The 20,964-nt window shown below is 32.5% G+C and overlaps 1 protein-coding gene across 1 annotated transcript in view; it reads right to left on the bottom strand.

The window, feature by feature from the left end:
- Positions 1-20,964, bottom strand: part of LOC149901260 (synaptotagmin-15-like) — a 71,128-nt gene that overhangs the window by 38,304 nt on the left and 11,860 nt on the right. Inside the window, exons 2-3 of the mRNA XM_090111823.1 lie at positions 5,509-5,676; positions 4,438-4,626 (exon numbers count right to left, since the gene is read on the bottom strand). Of these exons, the coding sequence (XP_089967949.1) occupies positions 4,438-4,626; positions 5,509-5,656 (337 nt within the window). The 5' untranslated portion in view covers positions 5,657-5,676. The remainder of the gene's footprint in view (positions 1-4,437; positions 4,627-5,508; positions 5,677-20,964) is intronic.

Raw genomic sequence — 20,964 nt, 5'->3', positions numbered from 1 at the left:
CCGCATTACTTTATAAAAGTTACCCAAGAAAACCTTTAGGATTTAGTATAAAGGTTAGTGATAAGAAGGTAGTAAATGATCGCTACGTGGGAGCACAATTTTGAATTTAAACACGAAGCCAAAGAGTTCATTTTTCATAAGAGCGTTTTCGTACTCGTAGCAAAATATGTGCTTGAAAATGCATTATGCAACGTAGCGAAGCATTCAACACTTGCAGTAATTGAGATAAAGTGGTGTCACACGGATTTTTGACAGTGACTTTTAAGAATTAAACCGTATTTCTATAATATAAAATATTTATAAAAAATATTTATAATTTAAGTACTTACTTATTTTGAAGTTGTGAACAGATGGTACCTTGGATGATACCAACGGGTGATACCAATAAGTAATTAAAGAAGGTAGTTAGGTATCTAATGTGAAATCTTATTATTTTGGTTCACAAAATTCAACACTATTATATTTTATACAATTTTTTGTTCTACATTTGGTTATAATATTGCCCTTTCGAAAAATATTCACGTTTAAATATAAGACGGCCGTAACTCACTTTTTCCAACGATTTTTAAAGAAAATTTTGTACTCACTCTAAAAAAACAATTATTTTTCTACGACGGAATGAAAATTTGTTTACATTGTATCCACGTCTTTAAATAAATTTAATGGAAATTATAAAATACTTCCAGTCTTTCCTAAAGTTATTAGCTGTCGTGAACAAGAAAGCTTTCTCATGTAGACTACAGGCATGACCTTTACCTAGTTTAATGTTTGTTTCTAGCAGTTTACACCTGCTACATCTGTGTTGTTCTTGTAGAGTTTTTAAGGAGCTAATTTCCTTATTAAATTAAAAATTATTATTGATTAATAGCATTTTACAAAAAATTCGCACTAAAAGAAATGGGGATTGATGACGATCCACTTTATTTGCGTCGCTCAATGTGCCTCTTATTACAACCAAATATAGATGTTTAGAACTTGTATGTATCTTAACCTAATTGTAGGTGAATGAACCTTCCCTTACGATATGAACTTATCCTTTTGTAGGTGAATTATAACTTTGCATCCTTCACATAAAATATACGTAATGTGTTAGATATGATTCATACATCACTATATCTCTATACCTTATCAATAGTATTTCCTATAAATTATTAATCGGTATATTATATTTCTATGAAACGGTTTTTATGTTTGTTATACGAAAATGATATAAAAACAATACCTAACAAATACGGTTGATTTAATAAAATATAATGGAATTTTTATAACATTTTAATACATTGCCCATTGGCTAGAAAACTAATTCCGACACAAAAGGTGCGAAAAACTTATCCTATCTTAATACGTTATGGCACCAAGAATATTATTACCGCGATAATATGAAGGCTATAATGTTCCAGAAAATATGACATCGTAATAAACACTTTTACGAGTTACACTACAGTTTGATGAACACATGTTTTTGTAATGGGACAATTTTGTTGAAACAGATTTACAATGTTAGTTGAATTGCCATGTTATTAACGTTTTATTATATGATTACGGTTTAGCAAGAAATAATCGGCTTTATCAGTATTTTCCCTGACGAATTTATAGTTATGTAAATGGTAATGGTAATAGGTAAAATGGTTGAGAAGTTACTCTATCTATAGACTATAATATGTCAAGCGTAGAGTGAACAGGTACCTTCTAGGGAAGCGCGTTCCATCTTAGACCACATCTCAGCTTAACATCAGGCGAGATTGTGGTCAAGCGCTTCCCTATTACCAATAAAAAAAAAATGTCTGTCTGTACCTTTTTCGCGTATAAACAAGAAATACGGTACAAAAACAGCTTAAGACCTGAGAAAGCAAATAGCTCTTATCCCGTAAATCCTGCGGAAACGGGAACTATGCGGGTTTTCCGTTCACTACTCAGGCAAAGCCGCGGGTGAAAGGTATTGTATAATAAAGTTAACGTGTGTATCTGACACATGTTAACCTTAGAGGTTCTACTTTACGTAACCTTCCATTGCGTGGAAACTGACATATGCAAACTGACATGCAAACTGACGAATCAATCGAAGTGCGGTTTCCTTAATCGAAAGCCTGTCTGTTGGTTGAAATATTATCAGTCCTCTGGATAGAAATATAGTATGTATCTACAACTATACATTTAAAGATGCCATTGAATCTCAACCACTTTTAACTTTTTATTTTTATTTCGATTGAACATTACTAGTTAAGCTTCGAAGGCTATAGAGCATATAACTTTCCTCAATAAATGGGCTATCTAACACCGAAATAATTTTTCAAATCGGAGTAGTTCCTGAGATAAGCGTATTCAAACAAACAAACTCTTCAGCATATAATATTATTAGGCTGATAACTTCGTATGTTCAAATGTATTATTATCAAGCAAATCTATTTTCCAATATTACCACTTAGGTAATATACTCCACAACATATATCACCGTCCAACATTTTTTTTCTGCCTACGATTTGTATTTTTTCGCCACATACCGAATGTAACTCGATTACGCATTGGTAAATATTGCCCCAGGCCTTACAAATGTTTGCGTCGATCCGAAATTGTACCCCTGAGATATTTAGTGCTTGTATTTATTGCAGACTGTTATGCCGGGTCCAGACTGGTGAAACGTAACATGCAATGTAACATGCAATGAAAGAATTCACCGTCCACATTGCTGCAATGTATCATGAAAGGTAACACACTTTGTAACAATTTCTCATAGTTTGGACGTCTTGCGCGCGCGAATTGTGCATTACACGCGCATGCTACGAGCATTACAAGCCGCGCGCGGAGCGATCCGAAATTTGTCGGTTTTTCGACGAACACAAAGGGGCAAGGAACACGACTAAGGGAGGTTCGTAGTGAATGCGCGTTATGAGCGCGCTATGCGTCCACACCAGCAGCGAACATGCAATGAAAGGCAGAATGTTACATTGCATGTTACGTTTCACCAGTCTGGACCCGGCATTAGGATTGACGTAAATCATTTCAAATCGGGTTCAGAGAAATGTTTATTTCTTTGGGAACCATGTACCTACGTCAATTCCATAGGACAAAATATCTCAAAGCATAGTCATTTTCCAAGAAAATTACACTTTTTGAATGAAATAAATAGTAAATCTTAATAAACATATTATATAACTCAAAGTTGCCTGACTGACACAATGATCTATCAATGCACAGTCCAAACGCGAACGAAGTCGCGGGCACCAGTTAGTTCGTATATTAATTTCTTCATATTATACTCATCATAAACCTTATAAAGTCCTGTTTAAAAGTCTGCAAAATTAAAAAGAAGAAAAGCTGTCTATGCTTTACGAATGTATCTTTAAAACTGTTCATTTTACACAGAAGTAAATCAAAAGCCGTTATACAACCCATCACAGAAAAGCTATCTAACGATGCGCTAATATCCCCTTACCTAATATCCCCTTCATTCAATCACACTGATTGCTACTATACGCTCACGATAGCAGACGCAATACGTGCAAGAGATTACAGAAAATTGTGAAAAGAACTTTCATTACTGCGCAACGTTCGTACGTGCTACGTAGAAAATACTATATATGTTACAATAATTATAGATATGTAAGCTTTAATCTGGATATGAATGAGATAATGTAGGAAAAGGCAAGTTCATATTTATTCGCGGTCCCGGCAAACGTAGAGATTGAAGTCGTATAAAACGAGATAACATAAATATGCGATTATAATTATTTAGGCGTAGATGCTCAATGCGTGTGTAGGTAACTATAATCACACGCTCAAGTATGTTATAGTTGGTAACTATATAAAAATAAGTCGGGTTTTCCTTCCTGACGCTATAACTCCAGAACGCACCAACCGATTTCTACGGTTTTGCATTCATTGGAAAGGTCTCGGGCTCCGTGAGGTTTATAGCAAAGAAAAGGCTGGTGGCGAAACGGAGTTCGCCCGGTTTGCTAGTTGGTAATAAATTTCTGACACTGAAATGTGAATGAACGCTTTGCTATGCTAATATAACCACATGTTTATTTCACAATGCTTACAAAAATAGCTTCTAGCTAGCTACTAGTTATTATTCTGTGCTTCTAGTAACAATGGAAAACAAACAAGCATATTGGTTGATAGATAGATCATAGTCTGGATTATCACATCAAATTATGCTGGTTTTTACTCGAGAATTACATAAGTAAAGCTGGGGGCAGTAAAGATAATAAATGTAGTTAAAAAAGCTAAAAAAAAACGCGTTAAGACGCTCATGAAATAGAAAGAAAGAAGAAAGAATGTCGCGATTCGAGTAGGTTTTAAATATTTTGAGCCTAAACGGGTCGGTTTGAGTGGCGGATATAAGTGAAGCTAACAAAATCATGTTCAAAAAGAAATTATTCACTCGTGTGTTTACTACTGTACTCCTCGTGAAATAATATTTATTTCAGTACTCACCTCTTATATTAACAGCATTCGTGAACGAAAACTCTGTGACAGGACTGGTGGGCGCTTGTTCGTATCTGGGGTTAGGTGACGATGCCTCCAAGTGTCCTAAGGCCTCTACTTGCACGGAGGTCACTGGGTCCTCTTCTATATTACCATAGTATTCCTCGCCTGGATCACTATTGTAATCCGTGTCGTAACCTGTGAAGATAAATTGATTTAATATAATTTTGTTACGTTTATTTCAATTAATGAAATGTAATTAACTAATTTTATTAGGTGTAGTTTGGCCAAGTGTATTCATATTTTATTTTAAAATTAAAGCCATTTAATTTTTCGAGACTTATGAAAATATTTTGGAACGTTTTATTGGATTTATTTTCTATTTGAGTATTCGTGTAGCATACTAATTGTTTTATGATATATTATTAACACATTTTAAGCTGAACTTGAATTTTAACGTCTGATGAAAATATATCGTTAGTAATAATATAGTTTAGAAAAATCCATTTAAATAAAAATAGTAATATTATAGATATTAAAATATAATTACGCAAACACGAATGCTCATGAATGTCAAGTACAGTGACATTAACAAGAAATTGTAGAGCATGATTATAGATTTTACACCATTCCATTTCATACGAATACACTTAAAAATTAATTACTTTGAACGGATTTTAACTCGATTTATCACTACATATGCAAACAAAGTCTTCCACCGGTTCGGTAAGTCCTAAAAAATCCTGACCGGTTTGTAGTAGGTTTTTTTTAAATTATTAGATAGTGTGGTTTTCGAGGCATGTTTTATTGCGTTAATTTTTTAACCACGCCTCGGGTGTAATGCTAATTCTTTTAAGCTATTGCATAGCTTCTATCGCGGGCCTTGAGCGCGGGGACCGAATCGAGAATTTCCGAAACGAAAAAACCTCACGCTCCCCACTCTGACGGGCGGAGGTGTGGCTTGAAGGCATGCTATGCAATAGCTTTACCGCGGCAGTCCACACATCTTTTTTTATTTAACCCGACCCTTAGACATTAAATTTTTAATTTTAAAAAGTATGATAATGAAACATTACTTACCTAAATTGTACTGACCTTCTTCCTTCTCTATTCCGATAGGATCGATCGGCGGCGCATACCAAGGCCTCCTAGAGTATACCTTTTTGCTTGTTACAGGCCGGTCGCCATCATTAACGGTCCGATAAATTGACGGTGACAAATTTAACATCTCTAACCATTTGTTGATACCTGGAACAAATCAGAAATGTTGTTATTCAGATTTTCAAAACTGGTACCATAAAGAGAACTTAATAGTATAAGCTGGTACGGAAGACTAGCTTTTCATTTAAGTCAAACTCAAACATTTATTTATTCAATCGTCATTACATAACATTTACCACCGATTCGGAAAGCAGTATCTATGGAGAAGAACCGGCAAGAAATTCCATAGTTGCTCTTTAAAATCATGTCAATATTACCTACAATTCAATTTTACATAATATGTAACTTATATCTAACTACATCATATATCATAATATGCCAAAGAACTGTCCTGTGGTTTTACGTTACAATTTATTTAAATTCCATTTTTTATCTCATAAAAACAAGAACAATACATGATCTTTTATACATATGAGAAATAACAATTGCTGAAGTTAGTATAACATGCATCAGCTTTTGATATTACTCAGTTATATAGGTTTTCATCACCACAGTTAAAAAAAATCCATCTTTGTCCATTGAGATAATATTACTATTCTTTGTCCTGTCCTATGAGTTAATCTATCTTTTATATTAATGGGATGCAAATTCATTGCGAAGTTAAGACGGTATACCTACTTCCGCATTTAATTTCTCAGCTAGAATTCGTACAATAAGCTTTTAATTTTTCTTACATTCATAATAAAACTCTAAAAAACAAACCACGAAATGAAATATTTTCAGCATTGGGGATTTAGCCCTTTTACAAACGTCACATCCATTCCGTTCGTAGCCCACATTCATTCCTACGTACTTACGTATGAAATGACGTAGGCACCTAAATCTAATATAAAAATATAATTATAACTAGGTGTATTGTCCCGTATAATTGACAATATTTCATATCTAAGCTTCGTTATATTTTTTTGGGCGTTTTTCCTGATTCTACGTGATCAGTTTCATGATTTACTTGTACTAAGAGATATAGATTAGATTTTTGGCAAAAACTATTATTTTTTCGCTAGTTAAAACAATGTGATTAACCTTTAACATATCTATTACTTTATTAAGTTACATTCAATTAGATGGAATGCCTTTTACCAGTTGCGTATTAGTATTTTTTCATTCGATATTTTACTCTATATGAGATAAAGTAAGGTAGAACGCATTCTTTTTTGGTTTGTTTTTATTCAATGAAGCGTTTTTATTAATTAGAAACAAATTCAAATGTAAGGTGTTAAAATATGATGTTATTTAAATTAGTTAAATATTCTTTATGTTAAATTGCCGCCCTCTATTGCTGAAAAGGGAATTTTAAATGATATTTTCTGGTATTCATTTCAACGGTAAAGGCGCTTTTGATAATTAATTATTGAAATCAATTGAGAGGAATTCTAGAGAAATATTAAAATTGAACTAATTAATGTAGGTATTTTAAAATATATGAGATTTTATTCAAAGTTCACTGAATAAAAAATTCGATATCACATCCTTTTCACGCGAATGTACCATGTCTATATTTATAGGAACTGTATATACAATACAAAATTGTGTGCATGTCTAGTCTAAGTAAGTCTAAACTATAAAATGCAATTCCATGAAGATGTGACAATACAAAATATAAATTCTTATAGTTTTAATTACCATGAAATGAAAATTGTGGTTACAAAGGTTTACCGTGTATTAACTATTAACCTTTAATTAATTATTAAATATCATGAAAAATAATGGATCCCCGTCGGCCGACCTCGTCACCGTTGGAGAGACGAAGTCCAAAAAGATCTGGACATCCTTCAAGTAGAAGACCTCAACACCAGGGCGCTAAGGCGCGAAACCTGGAAACTTTTGGTGTCGGAGGCCAAGATCCTCTTTGGGTCGTTGCGCCGTTGAAGTAAGTAAGTATGAAAAATAATATTATTAACGGTTTACGTTTATTGAGTGATACATTTCAAACATCTGTTATACAATACGATTGAGTCGTTATAAGAAGGAAAATTTAACAAATAAACTCCCACAATAAATTTGTCAGTCATTCAAGGAATTTGCTTAATGTTGCCGTCATTTTTATACTGAGCCGGGTTATTTTTGCGATAACGAGCTAAATTTTTCATAGAAATGGCCGTAATAAGTTCTCTTGTAAGTTTAACGGATGACTTCATTTTAAATACTGAATATAATAATGAATGAATAATATTAAAATAACAAATCACGTAATAGATTCTCGTGTTCATAATGTGTTCTTGAAGAGTTTGATGAATAATAGGTTATGTGGTCAATCATGTTTGGTGCAAGTTTTTCCATTGCAGACACATAATATATTCAATAATAAAACACATGTTTGAGTAATGTGTATTGGAAGTTGGAACCTCCAAGGTTATTCCCACGTGTCAACCAGCTAGAGCTTATTTGCTAAACTTTATCTAAGAGATATGAATGTAATTCTCAAAAAGGTTTGTCATTATTTTATCGATCGATTCCTTGACTTTCACTTTCATCCAAGTCCAGTTTAAATATATATACAGATTCGGAACAATGTAACCAGTTCAGACGTGACTTCATGCCTAAAATTGAGGTATAAGTCTTCTGGATATACATACATGCTTTATTATTATATACACATAGATTAATTAAATTTAATAAAAGTGTCCTTATCACAATATGTATATTGAGATTTTTTTCACCCCCGCAATACGTTTGTGTCAAAAAACAAATAAATTTTTACCTTTGTATCTATGACAATAGATATAACGCGAATTTTACTGTGTAAATACGAAATGTTAAAATGTCATAGTGTCAATTACAAAAGGTTTCATAGTAAAGCACTTTCAAAAGTGCATATTATATGTGACGGTTGTTTATTTTGCCGTCGCCTGTGAAACTCTCATAAATATTTCCGCTTTTGCATGCGCCATAGCATATTTCAGAGTTTACAGCTATATTTATATCTTAGGAAATAGTTAGATAAGACCAGAAATGTAAATTGGTGTGATAATTTAATTCCGGTATTAAACGAAAATTAAGGAGTAAAATATTACTATGTAGAATGTCCCACTCATATCTACTAATTAATAACATATTATTACTACTTATAGGTAGACGTTTTAATAAGCCAATCATTGATGATTAAAATGAAGGTAAAGTAAAAGTACCTAGTCATATCATGATAATCTGTTTTTTTTTTATTAAAAGTGTTTTTGAATATTATGGGCGTTCATGTAAAAATTAAATAGATGAGTGAAGAATAGCTATTAACAATTAATAATGAATAGTAGCTATTAATTTGTTAAATGTAAATATTCAGCTTAATAGGATAGGATAGTTGAAAATAAAAACATATAATATCTATGTATCATATTATTATATTATGGTCTTTGAATCTTTGTGACGAAACGGCAACAGGTAAATAAAAAGAAGAACTCAGAAGAACTCATGAAATATTCGTACTTAATGAATGTTGTTTTCAGTTATCATTCATACCAATATACGCAATATTATATTTCTGTTTATTGAATTTCTCACGAATGGAAGAAACATGTTTGCTTTTTCTATGTCAAGGTCTGTTTTATATCTTTTATATTACAGTCTTCTGTATTGACATTACTCAGAAATGTAAGAAATTCCGACTTGCGTCCAATATAAAATCGTTAATTAACAAGAAACTTGAAATTGATATTATTTCGATTTTTGTGATATATGAAGAACTTATTAACTCAAATTACCAAGTATAGAATACAAGTATACAAGTATTCTAGAAAAATTGGCAGAAATTCGTGAAATAAAATTTGCGGGATTTAAAAGTGGTTTAAAAATTACGATGAATTAAAAAATGTAATAATGCTCTTAATGTTAACCTTTTTTAAAATTTGTAACTTTTTTATGACTACCTATGGAAATATATATTTAAAGCAATATTTATATTCGATTTTATTTTATTATTTTAGAAAGCCGATGCGTACTGAGTGAATGTTTTAACATATTTTTTGATAAAACGAAAAGTATGCGGAAATTATTGTTTTTCTTGAATAAATTAATCCGGCTTGTATAAAATTTCCATTGTTAAGTTTACGAGTAAAATATAATATCATGTTATTTTAATTCGTAAAAATAACATTTATTTTGGACGTTACAGATTTTATTGTACTCTATGGATTAATTCATTTGATTTATCTGTAACCACAGATTGACGGACGTGTAATGTGTTGAAATAAAATCCCACCAAAAACATTTTCATGTAAAATGTTGCCAAGACGAGCCCATATGACTCGCACTGTCAAAAAGTTATCAGATCTCATGTAGAGCCAAGCTTCTAACACTACACGCCCTAACTCTACAAGGCCTAACTTCACAAACTCTACACCTTAGTCAAAATATGTGGCTTGGCCATTTCGCTACATTCACATCGGCGTAAGGTGAAAAATTAATTCACTTGTTCATTACTTTTGTGTTATACAATAGTTCTTGTAGTAACGAACGGCCAAGCCACATATTTTGACTAAGGTGTAGAGTTTGTGAAGTTAGGCCTTGTAGAGTTAGGGCGTGTAGTGTTAGAAGCTTGGCTCTACATGAGATCTGATAACTTTTTGACAGTGCGAGTCATATGGGCTCGTCTTGGCAACATTTTACATGAAAATGTTTTTGGTGGGATTTCATTTCTTTTTGTAGGTTGTTTGTAACAAATTTTTTTTTTAACAAGGAGTACCTATACATATATATATATATATATCTAGGGGAACCAAGTTTTAGATTATTAGATTAGACCTCTAGCGTCCTCAAAATTTAATTTAAAATTACAGGTCTCATACAAACTCCCATCCCCTAGTTTAAGGGGTTGGGGGATGAAAGTTACAAGTTTTATAATTTTTTTGTTGTTTGTGTGCTAATACTAGCTTACATACAAAATTTCAGCTTTCTAGGACATTAGGAAATACATTAAGAATTTTGATGATCATCAGTGAGTCAGTGACGAAATTAGCGTTTTTTAGATATAAATAAAATCTGAAGTATAAAAGCTAATGTAATTAAAACTTAATATGTTCAATAAGTCCGCTATTGACAATATATCCCGAAAATTTTGTTGATCTAGCATAATCCAAACCTAAGTTATGAGGGTTCAAAAAAACGTCGAAGCGCTTCGAGAAAAGGTAGGTAGTGCCCGTGCGCCTCGCTTGGCTCGTCTTGGCGGGGCCACTACCGTGCCCCCAGATGTATTCATGTTTCCTGCATTTCTTGCAATTTATGTGCATAAATGTGAAGACTAATATTATATAACATAATATAAAGGGTTTAAATTAAGTTTTGAAATTATTCTTTTATAAAAGTTATCTGTAACTATTTTGATACTGGAGATGTTCATATATATACAGGGTGTCCCGCTATTGGTATACTAAGCGCGAAGGAACTTGTAGTTTTGCATACACTGATCACGTAAAAAATACATAAACAACAAAATTACGTTAATTTTTTTTTGATAATTTTTTCCTGAAAATCCATGTTTTCTTCTCTAGCTTCGCGCAGCCGTCATATACCGCTTCTCTAATGTGAGCATTTTGTCTATGAAAACATAATCTTAAACGATAGCTCACGTGCTAGTGGCAAAAATGGGCGGGTTGCTTGTTATGGGTGTACACATAGAGTTTTAAGAATTCATCTATTTGAAAAAAAAATGCGTCTGGATTTTTTTAAGTATTTTTTACATACTCAGCGTATGCAAAACTATAACCTCCTTTGAGCTTAGTATACCAACAGTGGGACACCCTGTATATGTGAAGAAAGAGTGAATATCTTTACATTCATATACACTTTTTGCTTTACAATTTAAGTAATACATTGTACGTATTATGCTCATATTTATAATGCGCGGTCATTGTAATTAATTTTCTCTTTCCATTTATTATTGAACACTTAAATTAAATTAAAAATTACTTAAATTATTAATAAAAATCATTTACGATAAACTTAATCATATTCATCCACTTAATTTCGAAAAATAAATGTCAAATAAAATATTGCCTTAAATAAAGTGAGATTACGAAAACACTTAAGTTAATAGTTAATCTATAAAATATTCACGTGTGTTATTTTATTGTCAAATCCAGTGTAGTCTAATCCCGGATTACTCTTTAAGAAAAACTATGTTAATCCTGCTATGTGTGGGCCAGATAAATATTTCCCTCGTTGTAAACGTGACATACATATAAGATACTAGAGGTCCGCCCCGGCTTCGCCCGAAGTACATATTTCGCAATTAAAGGTAGCCTATGTCCTTTCTCGGGTATCAAAATATCTCCATACCAAATTTCATGCAAATTGGTTCAGTAGTTTAGGCGTGATTGAGTAACAGACAGACAGACAGAGTTACTTTCGCATTTATAATATTAAGTATGAATTTACCTAGTAGGTATCTACTTTTTTCCCCATTCACGTGAAACTTATCTATACTAATATTATAAGCTAAAGAGTTTGTTTGTTTGCTTGCATAAACGCGCCATCTCAGCAACTGGCCAGATTTGAAAAAATCTTCTAAAGCTAGATAGCCCATTTATCAAAAGGTAGTTATATATCATCACGCTAAGATCAATAAACCACTGCACACAGGTAGTATTATATTTAAGGATGAATGAAACAAAATTATTGATTCATTTAATAAGTAATGGGCCTAACCTGTATTATGTTATATCTTAGTAACACCACAGAATAATAACGAGTAGCTAGCTTAACACGATGGAATTTCTTAGATGAAATAGATAGCACACAATTCAATGATAGTCACTCAGTATGATTGGGTTCTTACGATTTCATACCACAGATAATAATAATATAACACTAAATGTACTAGTACTCGTAATATTAATATTATATTTGTTTTTGATCTATAATGTTCCTACGTAGAATTATTGAGACATTTAACTTTATCTTTTTAAAATTATAAAGATTTGAAGTTTTGTTTCTGTTAAGGGTATGTAAATGCGATAGTTTAATATTAATAGGGAAAACATTAAGCCAGGTATCATACCTTCTATAAACGCTAAACGTTTTACCGAGAGCCCAATATTTTAGGGCAGTTTAATCTATCAATTATGGTAAGTCGATAAATGAAGATTAATTGATGGATAAGACTAGGACTTTAAAGGTCTGAAACTAAAAGGTCATTTTAATAAGGCACCTACCTAAAATATGAATATAATACAAATAGGTAAACTGTATATTTAATCGTCGCGTTTTTATTTGATGCAACCGATACCTATGTTTTTTTATTTAATTTTTTGAATTGAGTGTCTATGTTTTTCATCTCATTATAATTTTCCTCAAAAGCTAAAATATTTTAATTAAAGGATATGATGAGAAAATGAACCTACGATGAAATAATGTACCTACTCAAAATAAGCCACTATTAACTAATACACATGAAACTACCTTTGCTTATCGAATAAAGCAAGGGACTGGAACGCGCTTCCTGAATCTGTGTTCCCCGACGAGTACAATATCTTCTCGTCTTCAAGCGAAGAGTGAACCGGTACCTACTAGGGAAGCGCGTACCATCTTAGACCGCATCTTAGCTTTCCATCAGGCGAAATTGTGGTCAAGCGCTTCCCTATCTTAAGTAAAAAAAAAAAAAATATATGGAACTGTATTTTCTCGCATAGCAAATAACGTTCCACCAAAGTTACGTGGACAGAATCAGCTTTTTCTGTGTAAAAGCAAAGGTGGAATGAGAATAGAGAGAGCAAAAAGCGGTGCTACAATGTGGTTAACCCAACGTGTTCATTTTACCGCCAAAAATCTAGTTGAGCGTGAAGGAATAATTTGTGAAGCTCACTTTTCTTTTATATTAAAGCTATTCTTTGTAGATTGGCATATTTCAACACTAGTAACACTGATAATTGAATATGCGTACATAATTGATTAATAAAATAATAGGTAGTATCTATCTAGTAGGTACTGTTGGAGATGGTGTGATTAATCGGTACCTATAAGAAAAAAATATATTTTGAAGTTTGTTCAGTAACTACGTTCAGTACAAATATAATCTTAGAATTTAAAACATAGGTACCTTCAAGAAATATAAATACTAAGTAAGTAATTAAATTATGTAGGTAATAGCTATACAGGATCAATACGTAATTCTATTAATAACAATTTCTCCATTTCCAATCTGGAATTATAGGTTACGTTCATTGTTTAACGAACAAAGCATATTTACGATAAAATATCATGTTTATACTATTAGCACAGAATACATAATAGTAGCTAAACGCTACAGAACGGACACTCTCCGCCTCCCGCCAAAATTAAACTTACCTCACCCCCGCGCGATCAGACATAAAATGGGCCATATTTTTCTGCAAGGACGATACGCAACGAAGATTGACAACATTAATCAAATTGACTTAAAGTAATTTTATTATTTTGGATTTGTGATTATCGTTTTTCATAGAAAATGGTTAGATATTGTGCTGTTTACGGATGTATTTCATCAGAAAAACGCGAATTTTTTTTTACGCTAGTCACAAATGTGCCAACCATAAAGCGTTAACACACACATTTGCAGTCTCTACAGTGTGACTGTCAAAACGATCATTTTGTATGGAGTGTCCGGGGTGTGCTATTAGTATAATTAGTAATTACATTGTATTAAATTAAACTTTTGTTCTCCTTTCATTATGAAAACATAATATTACTTATTTTGCTATAGATATGAGCAATCTAAACAAGTTTTGCAGCAGTATGTCAGCGAAAGCCCCAACAATTTATGAAATTATAATAGAGGCGTAGTGTCGGACATTTTTATGAACCACGTCCATAAAAGGCGAGAATCGTAGGCATAAAATTTCCATAAGGATATGAATAGGGACAAAAATGCCGTTGAAATAAATCGTCGAATTGCCCTGAAACACATATAACTAAATAATTCTGTTTCAACAAAAAATGTATGCTCTTTCAATCAAAATAAAAATGTTGGAAATCAGTCCAGACGTCTTAGAAAAATCGGGGAACATACATAAAAAAGAACCAGACGAATCGAGAACCTCCTCCTTTTTTTGAAGTCGGTTAATAATTACTACGCAACCTGAAGCCCGATCTATTTAGGTCGCATAAACAGCTTTTCTTACATTCGTAATTAAACCTCTAACAATTTTTTATCCAGCTTTGTAACAAAGGTAGGATTAATTTAATAAAGGTTAGGTCTGCAAACTGCGATAAAAGTATCGCCATTTGTTCCAGGAAATAAGGAAAACTGATAAGTATCACGAAGAATTCTCTATTATGGAGTTGGAAAATGTGACCCTATAAGAGTCCGGTCGCATCTGGATCAAATATATTGGTACGGTCTATAAAAATAGAATGTTTTGTGAATTTGAATTATGTCGTTTATACAAGATTGAAGAAAATCAGATTATCGGGATAAACAGCCCACGTATAAAATTTTGTGGTAGGTATTAATAGATTGAGAATTTAATTGATTATGAGTATTAAAAGCCTTTTAACTGTAGCACAGAACAAGCGGTTTTGTGGATTTGAGGTTTACCGCTTGCGGGAAAAAAGTGCCTTAGCTTTATTGGACGAAATTTTAACCAAGCATCGAAAAGCTGGTTCTATATGTGGAAAAAAATTGTGTTCATGTTAATTTTGTACCTTTTATCAATCCCTGATTATCAATTCGTAAAAATATTATGAGAATTATATTTTTTTAACTTAAGCGAAATGAATTAAAAAGCTTTAATATTATTAAACTATATTTTAATTATTCTGTTTCTCTACCTACTTAATAAAAATTTATTTATTTAGACAACCTATAGACAACATAGACCCACATTTACAATAAACAGCCGAACTTTTTTATGCCTATGCAAGGCATAAAGAAGTCCTGAAGTATTACGGCCATTTACAACTATCATGTATCAGCTCCCACCGCTTTTGATAAGGTTAGCCAATCTCGTGGGAGGTCATTTTCAGTGTAATTAACTTACTTCAATATCCCATTACTCAGTTCATGAGATATAATTCGAAATCGTTTTGTAAATGTGTATTATCTGCTTTAATTCATTTACTAGCTGGTGCCCGCAACTTGGTTCGGTGTTTCTTGTTTGTTGAGGGTCTTTCACATGTTTCTCAATTATTATATTTTTTAATACTCAATTCAACGACACACTTTTTCACTTGTTTTATTATATAAATAAATGAAGATTTTTATCATCAACTACTGATGCAGAAAATACAGCCTTTATGTCCAAAACCTGAACCAAATTTGCATACGTTTAATAACGTAATACGTTTCACCACAGGACTAACACCATTAACTATCTCACATTTTCGTAATTTTAAAATGCTATGGTCAGCCACATAAAACCTTTCATCTATATTACTAAAAACTCTTAGTTGATCACGTTTCCTTTTTATCCCTCTACAAAATTCGTGGCATCCCTTTGACTGGTCCTCCTTTTTATGGATTTTATATTGAACTGTTTGTCCTTGTTTCATGGTAACATGGCTACTGTTGTACCTGTTAACGTTTATTCTATACAACAAGTTCTATTAGTCTTCGACAGAAAATCTGATCATAGAGCGTTCATTTTTTTTCTATCAACCAAGCTATGTTGAAACTTCACATAATATTATAATCTGATCAGTGATCATTTTTTGACACATAAATAAGCAGAAAAACCATGTTTACAGATTCATATTATTTATAGTAGGTAAACATGTGGTCTCGCATAAATTCAAACACCTATTTCAAGAATTTATACGAAGGAAAAACAGTCAACATAAGCTGATGTAGATACTTGTGAGTTTGTTCATAAATTTCAATAAAAAGAGTTAGGTATTCCTTCGTAAAGGGTCGCTAATCCCACGCTTTTGCACTGTACGCCTACGCGTAACAAATTGGCAGATTCTATCTAAGCATCACTAATCACTATCACTATCACTATCACTATCACTATCACTATATAGTATAAAACAAAGTCGCTTTCCCTGTCCCTATGTCCCTATGTCCCTTTGTACGCTTAAATCTTTGAAACTACGCAACGGATTTTGATGCGGTTTTTTTTTAATAGATAGAGTGATTCAAGAGAAAGGTTTATATGTATAATAACAGCCATTAAATAGTGGAGAAGTACTATTATTTTTGAGGTTTCTAATGTGATGTCGTAAAAAATTACATTGTTTCCGCTTATATTGCAATCGCAGGCTGAACCCTACGAGTTTTATCAAAATAATGTACTAAGTATTATACAAATTGAAAAGGTCTACAGAAAAGTCCGCGATGGTATATGTCTATCTCTTATGGATAACCCACAATAATATTTTTTTGTCATTTACTTTTTACGACAAATAATAGCTAATTTTCGAAGCGATTTTCACCAATACAGCATTAATCCTTAACCAATTAAATACCTTGAATACATTGTTCATTTAATATAGATCTATATGGCACCTTACACCGTATGATTTAAGTGAATATTTTCGAAGATATTACAGATTTAAAAATTGCGGGACGTAGCGTTTGCGGCGGTACCGGCCAGCCGGGCCGCTATGTTTTTATATACAACGTTCACAGTTTTTCTGTAGTGTATTTAGTATCAGCATTGCACCCTTGCGAAGCCGGGGCGGGTCGCTAGTAAACTATATATCGTTTAAGTTGGTTTGTTTACAAGAAACGATCCTATTGTATCAGTTCAATTCTATTATTATTGCGAGTAACATACAATTCAGTTTTAATATCAAGATAGAAAACATTCAGTTGTCAGGGAGCAAAATAAACTACCTACCTGAAGCCTTTAAAAGGCAAGGAATTTTTTATAGTACTGACATGTACCTTCAAGTAGGTAGCTAGAAAATCTTAGGAACGAAATAATTTAATCAAAACTTTTTTAATATTAGGTAAAAAAAATTGAACGACGAACTTTTGTTTCTAGGCATTTCTCTCATCTTAATTTCATTTAATTTGTAGGTCTCGCCGTGTTTCGGACAAGTACAAATATACACGATAAATATTAAAATTGTTTTTGAAATAATTTAAGCTAGGCAGATGACAAAAATATTGTACCTATTCATCTAGATCCACTTTAAAGAGTACAACAACAACAATATTGCTTTACAACAAAATATGTAAAGTTAGATTAAAAACTTTCGGATTTCGGAACGTTTAAGGACATAAAAACTTTCTTTAAATGTATAGCATAAAGTTGTAGCTATATCCATACTAATATTATAAATGCGAAAGTAACTCTGTCCGTCTGTCTGTTACTCAATCACGCCTAAACTACTGAACCAATTATCATGAAATTTGGTATGGAGATATTTTGATACCCGTGAAAGGAAATAGGCTACTTTTTATCCCGGGAAAATGATGCAATCCCGGAAATCCCACGGGAACGGGAACTATGCGGGTTTTTCTTTGACTGTGCGGGCGAAGCCGCGGACGGAAACCTAGTTCTGAATATTTTTAAGTGACAAGCAAGCAAGAAACAAAATTAAAATAGGTAATTCGAGCCGACGACACTTCTAGGATTATACATAACTATTATCAACTAGAATCAAATTATCAAAATTTGCATAAATTTCAAATTACGCCACAAATAATTAATATTAGTGGATAAAATTAAACCTACGAAATCCCAAGGGATTCAACCGGCGACCTTCTCACGTAATTAATTTAAACAGGAACAAATGTTGAGCAAACTCGACGTTTAATATTAAGGTGCAAATCTAAGCCATTTGCATTCGTGAATTGTTGACTGACGATTTTTAACGACAACTTTTTGCAATAAATAATACATAATATTAGTTATGGCCGAGAGGCTAGAGACTAGGCGTGACCCCGGCAAAAGACGCGGGTTCGAATGACGCTCCTTTGAACTTTTTAAATAATAGAAATAATTTTATCTTGAATTAGTTCTATTATATAAAAAGTTCTCATAAATATTACGCCGAAGAACTGAAGAAACTACCAATTTTCTTTTTTTGTTTTGTTTAAAGCCACTAGAAGAATATGCTTTTTTTTGCAGTAGGTAATGTTCGCATTTTCGGCCATCGCGATCGGTCGTAGAGTCGCATGACACACGCAACTTTTTAAATTGAATTAAATGGAATATTAAACAGAGAAATCAATCTTTCAAATGTAAAACTATTTACAAAACTTTTCCGACAATGCATAAAAAAAATACATAGACAATTGTGATGATTTCGGTTCGTAATTAATCAAATAGCAATAATTGATAAAAAACTTCTTAATTATATTCTAAGAATAAGTATTCGTACCTAATAAATTTCGGGAACGAAATTGTGCATTCAAGTAACAGGATAATATGATTAACAATAGTGGTTGGGTCAAAGGACAGTTTCAGACGCAAGATATATTGTCATTTGTGTTTACATTTGTACCGATTTATGTTTAGTTCTACAAAATAAGGGATCCCGACTCATGTTATACGTAACTTTAGGGTAACGAGGGGTGCCGTCAATCGTGGTAAATTCAGCAAACGTCAATTGGAAGCCTCATTGATTCAAACATGAATTTGACATCCATAGCCTATACGCTTATCAATCGGAATCGGCCCGTCAAACACATTGAAACGGTCGAACGATAAAAGCCTTTGATTTTCAGCTACCGGTGTCCCACTTAATGGGCCTTATCGAAGTGAAATAATTTATAAGATACATAAAGCTTTTCGAGTATTATTTTGCACTATGTGTGTATAGTGTATACGTTGGTGTATAATATATAGGTTATGCCGAGAGGTTATGATTTCGATTATTGTGGCTCCTAATAAAAACTACACGATAGGGTAGTGAACTTTAGCACAGAAAAGCGTTCAGTGAAACGAGGGTACACGAGTCTACACTTTTTTCCATTAGTACCTACTGAAACAAAAAATGATCATCCACGAGTAGGTATAGCAGTTCGTGGAAATCGCTTGTAAACTTTCAAAGGAATATTTTAAATACACCAACATTGCACGGATAGAAACTAGTTAAAATATAACTATATTACATCTTTTAAATGTATCCGTTAAATCATATAACAGTAAATAGGTTATTAAAATTCAAAGATACAAACGATACTACCTATAATATCAGTGGTATACCTATAGGATACAGAACAAATAACTTTTACCCGTAAAATAAACAGTCTAATAAACTTACCTGTATGTAATACAAACCGCACATTGACAAAGTATTTTCATCAAAGGGAGTTCCTAACGTGATCATTTCTCGGTATACGCTCAAACCACGGAAACTTTTGAAAGGATTTTCTAATTTTCTCTGATAGATAATCAAATATATCTGGGTAATTACATTTTAATTAAAATATTTACGATGAGGTGTGCCTTTTGAATAAAAGAAGTCAGCATGTATGGTGTAGGCGAACTTAATAGCTAAAACAATAAAATAACATACGTTACGAACGTGTGGGTTAGAAATTTAAAAATAAAAGAATAAATCCAGTTATAAAGCTAAATATAATTGGATTCTTGTCTCAATAAATGTCTAGAAAATATGGTTTGTATCTTGAAAATCTTCATCTTATACAAAAATTTAAAGTCAACATGGTGGTGTTTATATTGAGTTAATTAATTATTTTTTTAGGTAAAAATTTAGGTGTCTACCTGGATCAGACACTATCTTGGTCGCATCACATTCAGGAACTGAGTCGGAAATTTTATGCTGCTTCCAGTTCATTGCGGCGTCTTCGTAATTTCTTACCCATATCGACCAAAATTATGCTAGCACAGTCCCTTCTCCTTCCTATTATTGACTACGCTGATGCTTGCTTTCCTGATTTATCAGTCGAGCAGATAGAAAAACTTGAGCGCCTCCAGAACTATGGTATCCGGTTTGTATTTGGTCTTCGCAAATACGACCATGTCTCTTCCTTCCGCAAGAAGCTCAAGTGGCTCCCAGTCCGCTTTCGCCGGAATGTGCATTACTTGCAGTTACTTTATCGTGTCCTTTTTGACCCTAAGACTCCTTCATACCTTAAAAATAAATTTGACTTCCTGCACTGTGAAAGCTATTCCCTTCGTTCAGTGGATAGGCTTGTCCTGTGCACACCTTTCCATCGCACGCGCTTTTATGGTGATTCTTTTATTATTACGGCCATTAATCTATGGAATTCCTTACCTATACCCATAAGGCAAGCTCAAACTCTATCTAAATTTAAGAGCCTCATACGTGACCACTTTTTAAATCTTGCGTTTGAATCGATATAGTATTTTGTATTTGTAGTATATTTTATAGTATATTATGTTTATATTTTTATGATGTATTTATATATTATTATATTTATTTTATTTATAGCATTATATTATTATATGTATTGTATATCTTTTGGTA

This window comes from Colias eurytheme, chromosome 17, assembly GCF_061535395.1.
Source record: "Colias eurytheme isolate Ceu_HAF_F1 chromosome 17, ilColEury1 Martin Lab GWU primary, whole genome shotgun sequence".
In the NCBI taxonomy this organism is placed as follows: domain Eukaryota; kingdom Metazoa; phylum Arthropoda; class Insecta; order Lepidoptera; family Pieridae; genus Colias; species Colias eurytheme.
Note: the sequence above shows the minus strand (reverse complement) of the source record. Positions and strands in the feature narration are given on the sequence as shown.